This window comes from Panthera pardus, unplaced genomic scaffold (genome assembly GCF_024362965.1).
Source record: "Panthera pardus isolate Hobbes unplaced genomic scaffold, ASM2436296v1 HiC_scaffold_11, whole genome shotgun sequence".
Classification (NCBI taxonomy): domain Eukaryota; kingdom Metazoa; phylum Chordata; class Mammalia; order Carnivora; family Felidae; genus Panthera; species Panthera pardus.
Genome location: NW_026526666.1, coordinates 71,373,379 through 71,394,888, shown reverse-complemented (window position 1 = coordinate 71,394,888; position 21,510 = coordinate 71,373,379). Strand labels below are relative to the sequence as shown.

Sequence of the window (21,510 nt, the reverse complement as noted above, 5' to 3'; positions counted from 1 at the left end):
ATAGAAATCTGCCAAAAACAAATCCTTGGGCAAAATGAAAGGTTCCAGAAAAGAATGACAGAGATTTGTAATTCGATAAAGACATCAAACACTCAACTGAAAACAACTTGTACTTAGTTTTTGAACATCTAAAAATAGCACATATGCTCAATCTTTCTAATAAGCTGTCCCTAGGATGGGGATTTCATTGGCATAGTTTGTTCTTTGTTGTAACATGTCAGCTGTTTCATAAGACATGTAACAATAGTCCTTTTTCTACATCAAAGAATTTACATAACTAAACCTCTAACTAGTGTGTTGGTATCATTATCCTTATTTTCTAGGTTGTGAAACTGAGGCAGAGGGCAAATGAGGCTTGCCTTAGGCTAAAGAAAGATTCTTGTCTAGATTAAATAGAAAATTATCAACTCTGCAATCTATAAATTAAGAGAAGCCATGAGACCTGCAATATAAGGTTAAGTGTTTTAAACACAGGCTATAGAACTCTATTACAGATGTAGTTTGCTGAGGTCTCCTAAAGATACCTCACTAACCTGTTCTCAAAACACTTACCTAATAATTTATTCTGAAGCCAAGGGTCTAGAGTTAGAGTAGATTATAAGGACTGCTGAGGGGCGCCTGGGTGGCTCAGTCGGTTAAGCGGCCGACTTCGGCTCAGGTCATGATCTCGCGGTCCGTGAGTTCGAGCCCCGCGTCGGGCTCTGTGCTGACAGCTCAGAGCCTGGAGCCTGTTTCAGATTCTGTGTCTCCCTCTCTCTCTGACCCTCCTCCGTTCATGCTCTGTCTCTCTCTGTCTCAAAAATAAATAATCGTTAAAAAAAAAAAAAAATAAGGACTGCTGATGCTTGTCTCTTGGAGGCAACAGGAGTGAAAAAAGCATGGATATTTGAGATGCACAAACGTACAGTATCTCAAAACCCAGGGCTGGGTTCTAGTCTGGCTCAGCACCTAACCAGATGTGGGATCTGGGGGAGATTATTTAAGCTCTCTGAGTATCAGTTTTCTCAACTGCAAAATAGAATACCAACTACCTTTCAAGGTGGGTATGGGGATTAGATATCCGTAGAAATCTACCTTTCAAGGTGGCTGTGGGGATTAGAAATCCAGAGTATACCTGAAAGATCTCCCTTGCGATCTTCAGAGCAAACATTCTGGGTAACTCCAAAGAAAATAAAATTTACGCCCTCATAATCAGCTAATAAATTAACTCTCTACTTTAGGGTCATCTATAAGAACAGAAACTAAAGTTCTGAAGTAAATTAATTTTTCAAATGTACTCATTTATAAAGCTTTAGCAAATTTAAGTAGCCTCAAAAGGGTTTAACTGGTTATAGACATCTTGTGTGAATAATCAGCTGTTACTGCAAAGCAGGTCTCTGCTGTTTCTCCATTTCACTTTTCATCTGCCCTTCTATTCTCCTCCCTTCCAAGTTGTCCAATTTCTAAAAAAAAGATCAAATTAAACCTTAAATGTATATACTTCAGGATGCCACACAGAAAGAAAAAAAGACTACCACTTAGGTTATTTAATTTATATGTTTTCTTTTTTAGTATATTTCAAAGATATGTAGACCTAGGTAAAGTTTTAAAGGTGTATGTTTACACTGAGTGAGGCCATCAGATCATACAACATGAAACTAAAATATTCCCTCATAATCTCAGCTTTGTAATACTCCTTCAACTGTTAAAGTAGAGGATCTACCAACATTTTTATGCTTTTCTTGGAGTTATTCTATCCCCTTCACACTAAGAATATCTATCCCTATGTATCACCCCACTAGCACAAATTCCTACTTTTCTTACAAAACTCAATTAAAAAGTGACATTCAAGAAGTGGTCTTTCTTCAATAAGTAGATCCAAGCAGTGTTTGTTGATAGTCTTACAGAGGGCACACAGTACTCTTCTCACTCTTCTTTACTATGTCCCTAATCCACTTCACTACTGCACTCAAATAACAATTCAATATCCACTGAGGCATGTGCCACTTGACCATACCTAGCAGACATCATCCTATTAATCCCTGATTACTTAATGCATTTACTGAGACTAAAGTACTTAATGCATAGTCTTTCTTTCCACCTCAGAAGTAGCTGGAGGATTAAATGAAATAATGCACATTAAGTGTTTAGCATGGAGGCTTCTGGTATTAGAAAACTGTGGGCTAAGAACCCCAAAATTGTGTTACAAACACCTAAAAATTTTGGAGAAGACTCAACAAAAAATTATTCCAGGTGTATTCAAACTTACAAGAAAGAAAGGGAAAATACCAAGTGTGAGAACTGAAGAAGGAAGTGAAAACTGAGCAGGAACCCTGGCTGCCTTAACTAGGGTTTTTAAGGGCTGCATTGGGCCAAAAGATGTGGCTGGATGCTGGTATGAAGTAGGGAGTTTGAATGGAGACCCTGCATAAATGAAAACTCAGTGGAAGGGTAAACTTTGGGGTGGGGGGGGGGGCGCGGAGTCTACCTACAGCATAGAGAGTTATCAAGGAAACCTGTCTGTCTCTGCTTGGGCTTGGGACAAAAAATTCTGAAGGTCTATTATCTCTAACCTAGAAATCTATACAAAAGTAAGGTATCATTCAAGAGTAAGGAATGGAATAAAACATTTTCAAACATTCAAGTTCTCAAAATATTTACCTTCCATGCTCTCTCTTTAAGAAGCCAATAAAGGTTGAGTTCCTTTGAAATGAGGGAGTAAACCAAAGAGGAAACATGGGACCTAGGAACCAGGGTATCCAGCCCAGGAGAGAGAAGGGAATTCCTAGAATGATGGTGAAAAGTCCCAGGATGACAGCTCTGCAGCAGGCCTAGAGAGCAAACAGTAGAGATTTGAAGAGAGAATGGATGGCTCCTAAGAGGGTTGTCTCAAAGGAAACAAAAACAAAAACAAAACAAAAAACTGGTATGTTTAAATATACTGATACATTTATGTTCCTTTTAGAAGTCTGAGGATGAAAAAAAAAAAAAGTCTGAGGATGAATTAATGATGGAAACACAGAAAACCAAGCAACTTTGAAAGTGTGGCAATTGGTAACTCTAAGAAAACAAAACATTGCATATAGAAAAAGTAAAAACTTGTAAGGGATGACAGAACCATTTATCTTGATCCAGGCAGTAGTTATACAACAATAATACATTTGTCAAAACTCAGTACACTGAAAAGGGTGAATTTTTTACTCTCTATAATTTATACCTCAATAAATCTGATTTAGAAAAATTATAGAACTGTACATTTAAAATAGGCATATTTAGGGGCGCCTGGGTGGCTCAGTCGGTTGAGCGCCGACTTCGGCTCAGGTCACGATCTCGCGGTCCGTGAGTTCGAGCCCCGCATCGGGCCCCTGTGCTGACAGCTCAGAGCCCGGAGCCTGTTTCAATTCTGTGTCTCCCTCTCTCTGACCCTCCCCCATTCATGCTCTGTCTCTCTCTGTCTCAAAAATAAATAAACGTTAAAAAAAAAAAAAAATTAAAAAAAAATGGGCATATTTATATCATATATAAATCATAATAAAATTGATTTTTAAAAAAGGAAGTATAATACTAGTATACTGCATGGTTAAGCTCTAAATAAACCCTCATGATTGATTTAATAAAAAATTATGACATACCTGTATTTGGGAGATTAAGAAAGGGGAAGTTTGTATATGTATACACGGAAGGGCAGATGGGCTGGTAAATGAACCACATCCTTATCTTTCACAGTAGAAATTCAATCGATCATCTAGAACTAAAACTAAAAAAATAGTAGTATAAATATGTTACTTAAAAATACTGAGGACATTACCAGAAGGAAAAAGAGCTGAAAGTAGTTGCTTCTGAAGAGCAAAATCATGAATGCGCATTTTTGCTGAAAAAAGAAATGAATGAGGCAACATTCTAGAAAAAAAAAATCATGAATGAGGAAGGATAGTGCAGGAGACCTTTATCCTTCACTCAAAGTTTTACAGAACTGTTTGATTAAGTTGTATACATTATGTACATCTACAAAGTACATACTAAAGAGAGGACGTGAAAACACAATTTAGGAATAAATTTGACAAAAGATAAATAAGATTTTTATGATGAAAATTATAAAACTTTACTGAGATATATTTTAAAAGCCTGAAATAAGTGGAGAGATTCTAAGTGAATTTGAGCCTAAACTATGAAAAGCAAAACTAAAAATTTAAGCAAAGTATCTTTAAGACCTCAGAAGGGAAGCCACCTGGGTGGCTCAGTGGTTAAGCATCTGACTTTTGATCATATGGTTTTTGAGTTTAAGCCCCGCGCTGGGTTCTGCGCTGTTGGCATGAAGCCTGCTTGGTATTTTGTTTCATCTCTCTGTCCCTCACCTGCTTGTGCTCTCTCTCTCTCAAAAATAAGTAAATAAATGAACTTTATATATACATATAAAAAGCTCATAAAGGGAAGAATTTCTAAATTGTGACAGAAATCACAAACCATAAAGGAAAAGAATGAAAAATCAATTACATTAAAATTTAAAATCTTCTATTTCTCCTAGATCTCAGACTGCAGTATCTAAACATCATTCTCCACAAAAAGAAACCAGGGCTTTTTTTTTTTTTTAAACCTCTTTGTTGAGGTATGATTGACATGTAAAAAGCTGTACATAAGAAAATCAGGACTTTTTTAAATGTCTGATTTCAGAGCTGGATACAATGCAATAAGAAGTACACATATGAAACATTATTACAAAAAAAGTTGAAATTGAACCTAGCTAACATTTAGATCCAAATTACAATTTATAAGAAAATACTGGGAAAGAAAAACAAGTTAAGTGACATCAGTAGAGAGCAACCAGACACACGACAGATGTCAGAGATTCTACATGACAAATAACCTGTTTTCTTTGATAAGTCAGTGGCATAAAGCTTAACCAACTGAGCCACGCAGGCGCTCCAGACTGGGGGAAAACTTGTAACCATATAACTAAAGGATTAGTATACAGAATATACAGAGTATATGTATAAGTAAGAAAAAGATGGGATGCCTGGGAGGCTCAGTTGGTTGAGCATCCGACTCTTGATTTTGGCTCAGGTCATTGGTGGGTTTGAGCCCAGCATGGGCCTCTATGCTGACAGCACGGAGTCTGTTTGGGATTCTATCTCCCTCTCTCTCTACCCCTTCCCTGTTTGTGCTCTCTCTCTCAAAAATAAATAAATAGACATTTAAGAAAGAAAGAAAGAAAGAAAGAAAGAAAGAAAGAAAGAAAGAAAGAAAGAAAGAAAGAAAGAAAGGAGGTATAACCCAAACACAAAATGGGCAAAGGATATGAGAAATTCAATGAAAAGGAAAACGACCAATATACCTAGCAAAAAAAAATCTCCCCCAAAGCCTCAATTTCACAAATAATCAAGGAAACGCAAATTAAACCAAGAATGAGGTACCATTTCACACCCATCATATTAATGAAAATTTAAGTTTCAGAATACCAATTGTTAATAAGGACAGGCAGAAATCAGAACTCTAATTCATACCACCGGTGGGAATATAGACTAATATGACTGCATTCATATTTGCCAGTATCTAGTAAAGCTGGAAATGCACATACCTTATGATCCGCACATCACTCCTAGGTGTCTATCTTCAAAACAAGAGCACAAAGAAACTGGTGCAAGGATGGACGTTGTAGTACTATACATGATGCAAGAAAAGAAAGCAAACTAACTGTCCCAAGAAGAGGAATGGATAAAAACTCTTAACAAGGACTCAGTTCCAATTTGGAGAGACTGCCTCTGCAAGGAAAGTTTTTGCTAAGCTCATGCCAGAAAGAAGAGAAGGAAGGCCTTTGTCCATCAAGTCCTTAGCCAAATCTTATTCTGCCTAGCCTCAATTTTTCCCTCTCCAGTGGATACAAATATTGACCTTCCCCATAACCCCGATCAATCCAAACATGTCTTCTCCTCTATACCTAGACACCTGAGCAGTGGTAAAAGACAGAAAAACAAGAAAAAAAATTTACCACGACTGTACTAATTGTGGTAATTATAATTTATATTCTTCAACCCCAGCTATACTCCTGATGCTGCTCAGGTCTCCTTCTCAGTGTCCATAGTCAGCTCTCTCCCATTTTCCAGCGACAATTCTAAAGCTTCACTACTCACAGGTCCCAATCCCATCACGTTTCTCTCTCCACATTCTCAACAGACAAATGCACCTCCTACTTCATCAAGAATACAGAGGCCTCAGGAGTGAATTTTTTAAATTCCTATCTCTCCTTCTTGATCTGCTTTTGAGTTTCCCTTTCTTCCTATCTTCTCATTTCAGTGGAAGATATAGTCTTCCTCTTGCCCAAAGCTGCTCCTTCATTCCTTCTTGTCTCCTTGGGGACCTCATTCATCATTTATCTTTCTTCTATACCTCTCCACTGGCCCTTCTGCTCTCTCATAAAAATGTTCAAGCTGCTTCCATCTTAAAAATACACTTGGGGAGGGGTGCCTGGGTGGCTCAGTCAGTTAAGCGTCCGACTTTGGCTCAGGTCATGATCTCGCGGTCTGTGGGTTCAAGCCCCGCGTCGGGCTCTGTGCTGACAGCTTGGAGCCTGGAGCCTGTTTCAGATTCTGTGTCTCCCTCTTTCTCTAACCCTCCCCTGTTCATGTTCTCTCTCTGTCTCAAAAATAAATAAATGTTAAAAAAAATTTTTTTTTTAAAAAAAAATACACTTGGGGAGCCTGGGTGGCTCAGTCAGTTAAGCATCTGACTTCAGCTCAGGTCATGATCTCACAGTTCATGAGTCTGAGCCCCATGTTAGGCTCTAGACTGACAGTGCAGAACCTGCTTGGGATACTCTCTCTCCCTCTCTCTCTCTCTGCCCCTCCCCAACTGGTGTTGTCTCCGTCTCTCTCGAAATAAGTAAATGAACTTTAAAAAAATAAAATGAAGGGAAATAAAATCTTTAATGGGGTGCCTGGGTGGCTTAGTCGGTTAAGCATCTGACTTTGGCTCAGGTCATGATCTCATGGTTCATGAGTGTGAGCCCTGCATTGAACTCTGCACTCTCAGTGCAGAGCCTGCTTGGGATACTCTCTCTCTCCTTCTCTTTCTGCCCCTCCCCAGCTTGCTCTCTCTCTCAAAAAATAAATAAATAAACATAAACAAATATATAAATAAAATCTTTAAAAAATTAGATAAATAAAAACGCTTTTGGAAATCCAGACAAAAAGACCAACTCACTCATAAGGGAAAGAAAGATTTTTCACCTGTACTTTTTTGAACAGCAACATTATATAACATAATCCATGAGAGAATTTAAGATATTTAAGAAAAAAATGTGAGTCAAGGATTTCATATCCATATAAATTAGCTTTGAAATATAAAGGCTGCAGATAATCTGCTAAGCATTGATATCATGAAGACTTCTTAAGGAATCTACTAGAAATAAGCCTCAGATAGCCAAATGCCTGGAGAGACAAGGACTACGGCCTGGTGGCAGTGATCATTAACCGCTACCACAACACAAAAAGAGAGACAATCTGGGCTGCATGGATAGCTTAGTAGGTAGACCATGCAACTTGATCTCAAGGTTGTGAATTTGAGCCCCATGTTAGGCGTGGAGCCTACTTAAAAGAGAGAGAAAGAGAGAGAGAGAATCAGCAAATATGTGCCTCCAGATAGAAGAACACAACACCACCTATGAAAGTCTTGCCCCAAAATTCAAAACCTGAGTTTAATGGAGCCTCTAGGTCCAACTACCAATACCAACACCAATATATATAGAGAGATACTTATTAAACAACACCACATGGTTGCAATCAACAAAATGCAGACTGTGGGAGGGAAAATATACAAGAAAAAGATCCAATTTCTCCAGCAAATAAATTAATGGGAAAAAAGAGATAGAGGTAAAATTTATATATTAAAAGAGACATTTCAACCAATTGTAATGTACAGGCCTTATCTGCCTCCTGATTTAAATAAACACACTAAAAAATATTTTAAAGTTATATTTATAAGGCAACTAGAAACTCATACACTGATTGGATATTTGACGATACTAAAGAATTATCAGTTTGTTTTTTTAGGCATTATAATGGCATTATAGTTTTATTCTTATTTTACTTTATTTTTAAATGTTTATTTTTGAGAGAGAGAAAGCATGCAAGCTGGAGAGGGGCAGAGAAAAAGGGGGACAGAGAATCTGAAGAGGGTTCTGCGCTGGCAGCAGAGAGCCCGATGCAGGGCTCGAACTCATGAACCACGAGATCATGACTTGAGTCAAAGTTGGACACTTAGCTGACTGAGCCACTCAGGCTCCCCAGTTTTTTCATTTTTTAAAGAGCTCTCAAAAAATGATCTCATCTTAGTAGTATATTCTGAAATGCTTAGAGATGAAATTATATGATGTCTGAGATTTGTTTTAAAAGAACATGAGAGGGAGCAAGATAGGTGGGGATATAGATGAAATGAGATTTGCCATGGGTTAATAACTTTTGACAATGTAACCATGTAATAGATACATTGGCAATGTTCTATTTTTGTACATATTTGAAGTTTTCCCTAATAAAAAATTTTTTAAACTATGGTCCATAATTGGTATTTAATAAATTAAGCAATTATAATCATTAGTATTAGTTGACTCTCAATAAATATTTGCTAACTGAATGAGTTCAGACATAGATAAGACTGAATCATCCATCAACAAATATGAAACATTATTGTGAAGAAGATTTAAAATCTAAGAATTTTCAGGGGGTGCCTGGGTGGCTCAGTTGGTTAGGCGATCAACTTCAGCTCAGGTCATGATCTCACAGTTTGTGAGCTCGAGCCCCGCGTTGGGCTCTGTGCTGACAGCTCAGAGCCTGAAGCCTGCTTTGGATTCTGTTGTCTCCCCCTCTCTCTACCCCTCCCCTGCTCATGCTCTGTGTCTCTCTGTCTCTCAATAATAAATAAACATTAAAAAAAATTTTTTTTTAATCTATGAATTTTCATGTCATCAACACCAACTATAAGAATGGAGCCCACTCACCCACGGCGTGGGAGAATGAATGAACCAATAATCTCTCTTGGTAAGTCAGAGAAAGAGGGTGGGCAGATGAAATAAAAAGTGAGAAGCCAGTAAGTCAGCAAAAATTGTGGCATAAGATAAGGCAAAATGAAGTAGAAAACAGTGCCAGAAGAATAAAGCCAAATGAAATATATGTCTGTTAGTTGAAAAAACACATAGCAAATATGATGTTCAGCTTCAATATCTAATATGCAGACGTGATGGAAGTTTTCACATATAAAATATATTTAGCAAATGCAATGTAAATGAAAAAAATTATAAATTAAATTTAAACAAAAAAGTCAGATAAAGCTAACATACTATTGTGGTCTGAGAAAAGCCATGTGGGATAACCTCACAGTAATATTTGGGGAACTCAATCTGGAGGAAATAGGTAAAGATAAAAGAACTAAAAGCTAATAAACTCCCAAATCTCAAGGGGAATATTATCTTACCTAAAATCTTACTTAAAACAGACCAAGAGTCCTCAAATGTTTAGGAAGCTGCTTTGTAGGCACAGGGTAAGAGAAATAAATTGGTTCAATAGGGCAATGCTTTTAAACCATGGCACAGCCTGGGGGTACAACTTCCTATTTTAGAGAGGTACTTGCCATCTCTTAGTGAACACCAACAAACTGCCTTCTCAGACTATTTCACTTTCTTCAACTGTTTATATGTATTTCTATTGCCTTTCCTACAAGATCGAGTTGATTCCAACCAGACAGTTCTAAATTTTGGCTTAGCTCAGGTCTTACTTTGATCTTAATGGCTATTTAGGAGTCTACTATGTTTCTCCACAGGTTAGCTTTGCTGCCTCTGCTCTAGGTTGGAATGCAAGTTGATGTGAAGTCAGGATTTCAGGAGCCATAGGTAAAGGAGAAACCAAGTAGAGATAGCAAAGACAACAGAGACTTGCTAGCCAAAGTCACAGCTTGAGAAGAAGGCACAGAGGTAGGATTATACGTAAAAGGTGTCATGTAAGTGATGTAGAAACAAAGGGATAAAGGAAGAAAAGAAATGAAATTGTGCAGAGTGAATTAATGAGGACTCTTACGTTATGTTCAAGGGGGAGCCCTAAAATAAGGATCAAATGATCAAAACCATAGGAAGGAGCAGTAACTTGAGAGTATTCTATCAGCAGTTACTATACTCGCCTCCACATGCCCTCTTCTATTTATAGTTGGCATTACCACTTCTCAAGCCTCTAAGAGTTATACAGGTCTCACATGAGACTTCTAGGATCTCCAGTTCCAGGTAAGGGTAAAAATATTCCTAAGATTTAGACTTAGGGAGCAAAGAGAGATTGTACCTCTATCCTAAACTTTTAAACAGTAGCTGAAAGAGCCCCTGGCTAGTCCACTAAACACCCTAAGATTCTTGGTAAACTTGGCATCTGTTCCTGCAAAAGAAAAGAATTATCATTTCATTTTCCTAGTGAAATTCCCCATATTCTCCCTAAGGAAAGAAGCAGCTGCACTCCAGAAAGTAACACACCCAACAGAACGGAATTGGAAAACTCCACCCCAGTCAGAAACACCAAAACCTACTTGGATGGAAGCATAGAAAAACAGAAAGAGAGGCCACAAGTGAATGGAAAATGCCTATTACATATTGCACTGGAGATCCTGGCTAGGGCAATAAGACAGTTCAAAAAAAAAAAACAAAAACAAAAACCATAAAGATGAAAAAAGAAGAGGTAATATTGTTTTTATTTACAATCAACATGATGATGTATATAGAAAATCCTAAAGAATCTATAATTTAACAAAGTCAATATAGAAAACATGATTTTATGCAATAAACAATTGATAATAGAGTAAAAAGCACCAGTTATAATAACATCATTAAGGGTCGCCTGGGTGGCTCAGTTGGTTAAGCGTCCAACTTCGGCTCAGGTCATTATCTCACAGTTTGTGGATTTGAGCCCCATGTTGGGCTCGCTGCTGTCAGCACAGAGCCCATTTTGGATCCTCTGTCTCCCTCTCTCTCCATCCCTTCCCTTCTCGCTCATGTGTGTGCTCTCTCTCAAATAAATAAACATTAAAAGAAATCATTAAAAACATTTACCTAGGAAAAAATTTACCAAAAGATGTTCAAAGCTTCTACACTGAAAATTATAAAACACTATTGAGAGGAATTAAAGGAAATCTAAATAAACAGATGTTCAAGATTAGAAGAATCAATATTAAAATATCAATTCTCCCCAAACTGATCTATAGATTCAGTTCAATTCGTACTATAAATCTAAAATAATGAAGACAGGGTGCCTGGGTGGCTCAGTCGGTTGAGCAGCTGACTTCTGGTCGGGTCATGATCTTGCGGTTCCTGAGTTTGAGCTCCACGTGGGGCTTTGGGCTGACAGCTCAGAGTCTGGAGCCTGCTTCAGATTCTGTGTCTTCCTCTCTCTCTCTGCCCCTCCCCCACTCACCCTGTTTGTCTGTCTGTCTGTCTCTCTCTCTCAAAAATAAACATAAAAAAAATAACGAAGACATTATTCAATGTGGTATTGAAGTAAAGACAATGAAACAAAATAGAGAAAACAGAAATTGGCCACATACAGTCCGCTGATTTTCAGTGAAGGCACCAGTGCAATTCCATGGGGAAAGTAAAGTCTTTTTAACAAATGGTGCTGGAACAAATATCCATATAGAAAAAAAACCTTTATCCTTATATCACACTACATACAAAATCAAATCAAGATGCAGTAGATATCCAACCATATTTTAGAAGTAAACATAAGAGACTATCTTCACAAGCTTGGGATAGGCAAAGATTTCTTAGAAAGGGCACAAAAACTGTATTAACCACAAAAGAAAAAAAATCAGTAATCTGAATTTCAGCAACATTGAAAACTTATGGTCATGAAGAGACACCATTAAGAAAGAAAAAAGGCAGGGGTGCCTGGGTGGCTCAGTCGGTTAGGTATCCGACTTTTGATTTCAGCTCAGGTCATGATCTCATGATTTGTGAGATTGAGCCCTGCCTGGGGCTCTTTGCTAGCAGCGTGGAGCCTGCCTGGGATTCTCTCTCTCCCACTCTCTCTCTGCCCCTCCCCTGCTCATGTGCGCACACTCTCTCTCTCTCAAAATAAATAAATACTTAAAAATAAATAAAGTAAAAAGGCAAGCCACACTAGAAGATATTCACAACACATATCTGACAAAAGACTTACATCTAGAATTTATTATTCTAGATGTAAAATACAATTTCTGTAATCAATAATTAAAAGGTAAACAACTCAATTTAAAAACAGGCAAATGCTTAAAATGGTGGTTAGTGGGGTCCCTGGATGGCTTAGTCAGTTAAGCATCCAACTCTTGATTTTGGCTCAGGTCATGATCTCATGGTTTTGTGGGTTCTAGCCCCAAGTTGGGTTCTGTGCTGCCAGCAGAAAGCCTGCTTGGGATTCTCTGGCTCTCCCTCTCTCTTTGCCGCTCCCCCACATGTTCTCTCTCTCCCTCTCTTTCTCTCTCTCTCTCTTCCCACCCAAAATAAATAAAAATGAACTTTTAAAAAAAATTAAAGAAGAAAAGGTGGTTAGCATCATTACAATCAGAGAAATGCAAATTAAAACCACAATGAGTGGGGCACCTGGGTGGCTCAGTAGGTTGGGCATCCGACTTCAGCTCAGGTCATGTTCTCACAGTTTGTAGTTCGAGCCCCGCATTGGGCTCTGTGCTGACAGCTCAGAGCCTGGAGCCTGCTTCGGATTCTGTGTCTCCCTCTCTCTGGCCCTCCCCTGCTCACACTCTGTCTCACTCTCTCTCTCAAAAATAAATAAACATTAAAAAAATTTTTTTAAAAACCACAATGAGTAACTACTCCATAGTTAGCCACTAGAATGGATGAAATGTAAAAGACGATACCAAGTGTCAATGAAGACGTGCAGCAAATGCAACCCTTACACATTGTTGATGGAAGTATAAAATGGTATAACCACTTGGAAAATTATTTGGTAGTTTCTAGTAAAGTAAACCCTACAACCTAGAATATTTTCACAAAAGACTTGCAGAACAATGTTCCTAACAGCTTTACTCATGACATCCCCAAATTAGAAACAATCCAAACGGCCATCAACAGGTAAATAAGTAAACAGTGGTATACTTATTCAATGGAATAAACACACACACACACACACACACACACACACACACACACACACAGTTATACTTGCAATAAGAGTCTGAAAAATATTACATTAAACTAAAGAAACCAGACTAAAATGGTTTGATTCCATTTATACCTAGTTCATGAACAAAGTTAACATGTGAGTTAACTCAAGGGGGGTAGGGGGCTGGAAGGTTGAGGGTAGCTTACTAAAAAGAAGTAAAAAGGAACTTTTAGAGGTAATGGAAATGTTCTAGATTTGGGTAATGGTAATCAGGGTGTATATATCTGTCAAAATTTATTGAACTGTATACTTAGTATCTGTGTATTTTACTGTATGTAAATTATTTCCCAATAAAGGTGGGATGGCGGGAAAGGCCTAGTACATTTCTACATTAATTTTTTGTTCTTTAGTGCATAGGTAGGTTGAAACTATTAATCTGTTTGTAGTCATGAGAAATACCCAGAGAGTCTGCTCCCCAATTCAAACAAGATGCCAACATTATCATACAGATTGAATTTTTCCCAAAGGACATCAATTTCAAAATAATTTACAGTGGATATTTCTCAGGTCATAGGCCACAGGCCACCAGGGAGACTATGTCCTCATATCCATAAGCCCTTGTTAGTATCTAATCAAAGCAGACCAAAAGGTCAAATATTAACATGTTGCAGGGGTGGGGGTCTGGAATTTTTGAAAGTTCCTTTATATTTCTTTCCAGTCAAACTGTCATCTGCAAAGTCAACTGTCGCTTTCATTTTTATCACTATAGATTAAATTCACTTGTTCATGAACTTCATTTAAATGGAATCTTTTAAAGCACATTTGAAGTACACCTCTTTCTTAGGGATGTACAATTACTCAAAAATATTGGAAACCAGTGCCTGTGACAACTAAACACCTAAATCTTCATTAATATATGTGCTGCCGAAGCGAGCACACCTAAATCTTCATTAATAATCAAAATAGGGGTGCCTGGCTGGCTCGGTCAGAGGAGCACGTGACTTCTGATATGGCGTTTAAGCCCCACATTAGGTACAGAGATTACTTACATAAATAAATAAATAGATAAACTTTAAAAAAATAATCAAAAGCAGTTGAAGAGTACATGGGGCAACAAAATACGTGATGCAAAAATATATTTTCAAAAAAGCACTGTAAGCTGTAATGCACTGTGAAAACATCAATGATATTTATCTTCAGTAAACAATAAAAATTAAGAAATAGCTTCTCACCTTAAGTTTTGGATATATTTGGCGCAGAGAATCTGCAGTTCCCTTGTCAGCTTCATCAGTAATACATACAACATCTAGCTTCATTTTCATCTTGAATTCTGCGGATAGAGCCTTTTGGACATCCCTGGTTGTAATGACAATGACTTCTACAGCACAAAACAAAAAAAGAAGGAAAGACACAAAAACTCGCTTTCATTTAGACAGTGGTTTCACTATTTCAATTAGATTTGGTCTCTTTCTAGATTTATTTATTGTTATTTTTTTAAGTTTATTTATTTTGAAAGAGACAGAGAGTGTGAGCAGGGGAGGGGCAGAGAGAGAGGGAGAATCACAAGCAGTCTCTGTGTTGTCAGTGCAGAGGCTGATGCAGGGCTCAAACTCACAAAACTGCAAGATCATGACCTGAGCCGAAATCAAGAACCAGATGGATACTTAACTGACTGAGCCACCTAAGAGCCCCTGTTTCTAACTGCAATAATAATAGCTAATATTATTGAGTCTTTTCAATGTATTTTACATGCATTCTCTCAATTCTTACAAAAACTCATTTTACAAATGAGGAAACCTCGACTAAAAGATATTAAGTGACTTTGTTCAGGGTCACACAACTAGTAAGCAATGGACTCAAGATAAAACTCAGTTCTGATGATTCGAGCCCACACTTTAGTATATTACATGCCACTTCTTGATGTAAAGAACTCAGAAGAGCATTCATTGAATCATACACAAACAGGATTACATTTTAAAATTTTCATTCACTACAAAGGAGCTATCACCACTTCCCACCAAGCAGCCATAAGTGTTTCATTGAGGATCACAATGAACCCTACTAAGAAGCAATTTCCATAAAACAGAGGTCTTCATCTTATCCGTATAGCTGTTAACCAATGACAGGAAACTTGGGGTTTTGTTATCTTTGGGATTTTTGGTAGGGTAATGTAATTCACTACAACATAACATGTGTTGCTGATGTTTGAAGATCAGATTTTAGTGTCTCTAAAGTGAAACAATTTCCACTTGTTCTGTGATAGTGTTCTAGGTAACAATTATGTCTCCCTTTCACTGTAATCATATTTTTCTCTTCTTTCTTCCTCTTTCTTTCTTTCTTTTCCAAATCATTTAACTTCCCTTCCTTCCTTCTCTCTTCTTCCATTCCCCACTTTGCTTTCTTTTAGTCACTAACTCATTCATCCAATAAATACAAACACTTTTAATATGAAAAGGAAAAACAGGCACTGAGAAGTCAGAAATGGAACTCAACATGGTTCCTATTCTTAAGAAACTTAAGATGGAGAAATTATACATAGAAATGACTAAGGAAGGCTTTCTGGAAGGGATGGCCTTTGAGATAGGTCAAAATAAATTCAAGTCCAACAAACATTTTTTTAGTACACACTGTATGTAAATGCTGATATTACAAAGATGAATGAGATATAGTACCTGCTCTCAGAGATATCAGTCTCCCAGGCCACTAATTATAGCATAAAACAGGCCTTGGGTAGTACTGAGACAGAAAAACACAGTGAGATGGAACCACAGAGGACAGGATGATTGATGCTGTTTAGAATTTCAAAGAGATGGTACCATTTTCGAGAGGACATTTTAGGTAGAGTGGATAGAGTGAAGGGAATAACTGCATATGTGGGACAGTCTATAACTGGACTAAGACTCTTGTGGAGAGAAAGAAAATGCTAAGCAGGGCCACATTAACTTCTCTAAACTCGCGATCAATATGAACAAAGTGAATAAAGATTTTGCTATCAAACTCCAGAATCTTGGGACGCCTAGGTGGCTCAGTTGGTTAGGCGTCCAACTTGGGCTCAGGTCATGATCTCACAGTTTTTGAGTTCAAGCCCCGCATTGGGCTCTGTGCTGACAGCTCAGAGCCTGAAGCCTGCTTCGGATTCTGGGTCTCCTTCTCTCTCTGTTCACCCTCCCCCACTTGTTCTCTGTCTCTCTCTCTCTCAAAAATAAATAAATGTAAAATAAAAAAAAAATTTTAACTCCAGAATCCTGTGTTTAGGAGGCACTCCTCAAATCTCTCTCTCCCTCCCTCTACCCCTCTCCCATGCTTGCGCACGCTCTCTCTTTAAAAAAAAAAAAAAGAAAGAAAAGAAAGAAGAAAAAAAATCTTTTCTAAAACAGATCTCTTTTTTTGGTTTGTTTTTAATTTTAGGGAGAGAGAACACAAGTGGGGGAGAGTGGCAGAGAGAGAGAGGGACAGAGAGAAGGAGAGGGAGAAAGAATCTCAAGCAGGCTCCATGCTCAGTGTGGAGCCCAATGTGGGGCTCAATCCCATGACCCTGGGATCACGACCTGAGCTGAAATCAAGAGTCAGGCACTCAAACTATTGAGCCACCCAGGCGCCACCTAAAACATATTTCTTAAAAAAAATTTTTTAATGTTTATTTTTGAGAGAGAGAGAGAGAGAGAGACAGAGTGTGAGTGGGGGAGGGGCAGAGAGAGGAGACAGAATCTGAAGCAGGCTCCAGGCTCTGAGCTGTCAGCGCAGAGCCTGATGTGGGGCTCCAACTAGTGAACCATGAGATCAAGACCTAAGCTGAAGTCAGACGCTTAACTGACTGAGTCACCCAGGAGCCTCTAAAACATATCTCTTAACATCAGTGTCATAAAGACTACTGCATAGAAATGTTCACAGGTTTGTCTCAGGAAGGCAATTCTCATGGTGGAATGAACACCAGAATACAAGACTGTGCCCCAGGATCTGACACTACTTCCATCTGGTACTCAGATTTGCTATATCTAACTATAGGACACCTCAAACTCATTGTGGCCAAAGCTGAACTCATTATATTCATTCAAACCTATTCGTTGACTCATATTACCTTTCCTAGTTACTGGTATCACCATCTAGTCACCTACTCACCCAAGCAAAAAGTAGAGGGAACTCTTCTCTCTTTTTCCACTCTCCCTCTCCATTAATCATCAACTTTGTCAAATGTTCCTTCTTCTCCATCCTTAGTGCTACTTCTTTAGTTCAGGCCCTCTTTATTACTGGTGTGGACTTCTGTATCAATTTCCCAACTCATCTCCCTGCTTGTAGCCTTGAGTCATTCAAATCCATTCTTTATAGAGATTCCAAAGCAATATTTCTAAAATGAGCGTTTAGGGGGACCTGGGTGGCTCAGTCGGATGAGCATCCGACTCTGGCTCAGGTCATGATCTCATGGTTCATTAGTTCAAGCCCCACATCGGGCTCACTGCTGTCAGCACAGAGCTTGCTACAGATCCTCTGTCCTCCTCCTCTCTCTCTGAGCTTCTCATGCTTGTGCTCTCTCTCAAAAATAAATGAAATATTAAAAAAAAACTTTTTTTAATAAAAAATAAAATGTGCATCTCAGTTGTCAAATATATTAATTACCATAAAGTTGTTCATAATATTCACTTATCTTTTTAATGTCTGTAGGATCTGTAGTCTTGTCCCCTCTCTTTATATTTGTATCACCCCACTAGACTTTAAGGTTCTAGAAATCAGGGCCTAAGTTACCTTTCCAATTCTGTACCCCTTAATATATTAATATATCACCTGATACATATAGATTCATAGTAAGTACTGACTATGAGGTACTGACTTGGAATCCCTCTGTGCTCTTTCTGATATCCTTATAGGAGTAATCTTGGATCATTGTGGAGAGCAGCTCTAAAACAGTAATAGCACTATCTTCTCAACCTTTTTTACATAGCAATAGAGTACTTCTATGTTCTTAATTAAAAGAGGCCAGTCTCCAGCCAATGCTGAGTCCTGGTCTTCTCTCATTCATCCTCTCTCACTCTCATAAAGCCGACAAATCATTGGGATCAAACATCCCCAAGGTTTTATGAGTACATCTCATTGCCATAGCTCACCTTCAAATCCAACACGCTCAAGCAGGTTCAGTGGGTACCAAATTAAAGGTTTGTTCCCAACTGGAAGCAGAGGTTTGGGAATGCTGGAAGTCAGGTCTGTCATCCGAGATCCCCCTCCAGCTGCCATCACTACTGCTTGAAATTCCATTTTCACAAACAGCTATCACAGAGAAAAACAATTAACAGGGGAAAAAAAAGTAACAAATTCAAAGCATACATAGTACTAACCCTATTTCTATTTAGGTTACTGATAATCACTTATGTCAAATGTGTCACTTCCAACTCCAATAACCACAATAAGAAAATCTCCTTAGCTACAGTATAAACATCACCTTTATCACATTTTCTGACTCACCAATATAAACTCTCAGCTCCAGCCAGGGCAGATGGGCTGAAGGAGAGATATGAATTAAAGAAACCTGGCCCTTTCCCTTGAGGTGCTCACAATTAAGTGGAGAAGATAAATTCAGTAAATTACAATATACTATCATTAGTGTCGTGGCAGGAATATATCAAAGATGCAGTAGGCATTTGGTGAAGGTAATACCTAAGTATTCCTAGAAAAGACAGGGAGTTTTACAGGAAGGTAATATTTGAGGGGACTTTTGGAGGAGTAAGAGTTTACCAAGTGGGCTTCTGATATGAGTTCTAATTTCTTGAAAAAATCTGGAAACTTCTGACTAGAATTAACAGCATAAATACAAGCATACTAGGTTTCTGAAAAGTATGAGATGACTTAAGATTCCTCCAATAATTCAGCCATCTGCTCTCTTCACATTATCCCCAACTGTGAAAGATATTACTGTAAACACAAATGTAGGGATGTATCTGAACCTAGATTTGCAGAGCCCAATAGTAGAAACAAATCAGATTAATTCCTTTTTCTAAACTCAAGGTAATAAACAAACCTGTTTGACCTTCAAAAGAATCTCTTTACAGCAGCTACCACAGAAAAGGTGCACGGTAAAAGGTCATAAATCCTTACTGGCTTAAAATAAAAGTACTCCTTGATTTACAACAAATGATAAAACTTTTTAAGTACCAGTTTGAAATACAATGTTCAGAAAAAAAAAAATCTGAAACCAAATTGGCAAATAATGCTGCACCCTCCCCTGTAATTATGATCAGTCCTGGGTCCTCATCATTATTTAAACTGCAGCAGTTACACCCGGTACACCCAAGGCACAAAGTGAAGCCTCCTGAACAACATCCACAATTTAAAGATATGGTAATTTCAATTTCAGCAACCACTGCCTCAGAATGGAATTTAACTTCAATGTGGTACTGTATAACTCCTATCACATCTGATGTTATTATGAAAAGAGCATGGGACCTTTCGAGTCAAAAGACCAGATTTTGAGTTCTGGTTCTACCACGTCTAGGTGAGATGACCAGTGGCCTGACATTTAAAACTCTGAGTGTCCTCAGTTCCTGGAAGGGAGCCTGGTTTAAGCTCATAGACCCTTGAATCAGATGGCTGGATTTGAATTCTAACCCTAACCCGCATTAGTTGTGTGAACTAAGGCAAGCTTCATAAATTCTCTTCATCTCAGTTTTATTTTGTAAGATGAGGATAATTACTACTTCACAGCGTTGTTTTGAAGAGTAAATAAGTTAATCTATGTAAAGCACACAAAATAATGTCAATCCCACAATAAGCACTGTGTCTGACATCATTAGACAGAGGCTAGGTCATGGAAAGCCTTTTGTGCCAAATGAACCATGCTGTTGCATAATTCTGGTCTTTGTGTTGCTCCTCTTGCTTCCTAGATTGCCTTTTTCCTTTGCCTAGAAATCACCTACTTAAGCTAAGAATCATCTTTCTTAAAAAAACATTCCTAACCTCTCCTATCCTCCTGGTAGAAGCAACTCCTTCCCTCTTAGGATCTTCCATTCTACCATGTACAGATCATCTCTGTCTTCCCAGGCTTTATTGCACATATATTTAAATGTCTGTATCTCGTGAGTTCCTTGAAGGCAAGGACCGTGTCAACACTGTATTCTCAGTACCTAACACAATTTCCATCAGATGCCTGGCACTCAATCAGTGTTTGTGGAATAAGCATCTGTGAACATCTCAAAAACCGCCTGTAAAAGTCAAGCTCAAACACGTGAAGGGACATTAGACCCCAGGTCACCAGGATCTAAGGTTTCTGCTCTCCGCGATAATCATGAACATAACTAACCATGATCCAGACAGATTGTCAAATGCCTCAATGTCACTGACACGACTCTGGGTGATAAGAATCACAACGAGTCTCGTTAGCCTCCCAAGGTTTAGAGTGGGGGGTTCATGGCATCTCATACATGCCTCCATCATGGCACTCGTTGCCTTCTCCTTTTGTACACTGGTAAGATAAAACACTATCATAATTGGGTCTCTCATCTGGACTTTATTGCATTCCTATTTCTATTTCATTGGCTTGCCCCTAAACAACTAAAAATAGGCAGAATAAATAAATGAAGGGCTGAAGTGGAAAGAGTTCAGGCACTGTGCTGAGTAGTCCAGGATCTGGGTTCTCTTTCGCTGTGACTTCAAGTAGATCCTCCACTCCCTCAAACTCCTTTCCATCTGTTGCACAAGGTGGTTGGCTCACATTCTCTCCAAGATCCCTTCTAGTTCGGCTACTTAGCTGCTTGGCCGGGTCAGGCAGGGACTCGAGCGGGCGACTCCAGGGCTCTGCACCCCCGCCCACCTCCTGAGGCCTTCCTCGGCCGGGATCGAGGAGCCTGCTTTCCCCATATGAGCGGGGCCCGGCTGCCCCCACCGCGGTGCTCACCCCCAACAGCCAGCTCGTAAGGGGCCTGACAGCGTTAACGCCGCAGCTTTACCTCTCGACTCCAGGCGCGCCACAGCAGCTCCCAGCGCACCCCACGCCGCCTCCGACTGCCAGTCCAAAAGCGCAGGCGCGCGATGGCCGAACAGATCGATGGGATGCGCTGGGCAGGCCCGCGTAGAAGGGACGAGCGTCGAGCAATAGATTTCATACAAAAAGCGCGCCCTATGAGAAGAGGAAGCTGGGCGGTCTGTATCCTTTCGTTCATTCACAAATCATCAACGCCCATTGAATGTGTTTCCCAGTGCTGGGCTCCTGGAATCTGCACAGGAACAAGCCACGGTCTCTTGCTTTAGGGAGTTCTCATTCTACCGTATGGCCAACTACCACTCTGAAAAGAGAGCTCATTGGGAGCCGCAGTTTTGGGCTAGCGGGCGGAGAAACAGCCAAATACTCATGCAGGCCAGAGATTGCCAACGCTTTCTATGTCTGCAATGTCTAATGTGGCGACTCACATCGGCTTTCTGAACCAGACTC

At 39.0% G+C, this 21,510-nt stretch overlaps 1 protein-coding gene across 4 annotated transcripts in view; it reads right to left on the bottom strand.

Annotated features, from left to right (window-relative positions):
* EIF2B3 (eukaryotic translation initiation factor 2B subunit gamma) overlaps positions 1–21,159 on the bottom strand; it is a 121,870-nt gene extending 100,711 nt beyond the window's left edge. For 2 of the 4 annotated variants that reach the window (XM_053896089.1, XM_053896092.1), the window contains exons 1-3: positions 21,029–21,159; positions 18,197–18,356; positions 14,330–14,475 (exon numbers count right to left, since the gene is read on the bottom strand). In XM_053896089.1, the coding sequence (XP_053752064.1) occupies positions 14,330–14,475; positions 18,197–18,344 (294 nt within the window). In that variant the 5' untranslated portion in view covers positions 18,345–18,356; positions 21,029–21,159. Of the gene's footprint in view, positions 1–2,640; positions 2,811–3,611; positions 3,737–14,329; positions 14,476–18,196; positions 18,357–20,976 lie in introns of those variants that run through there. The other 2 variants (XM_053896094.1, XM_053896095.1) reach the window with 2 other exon arrangements.
* Between the last annotated feature and the right edge of the window lie 351 nt (positions 21,160–21,510).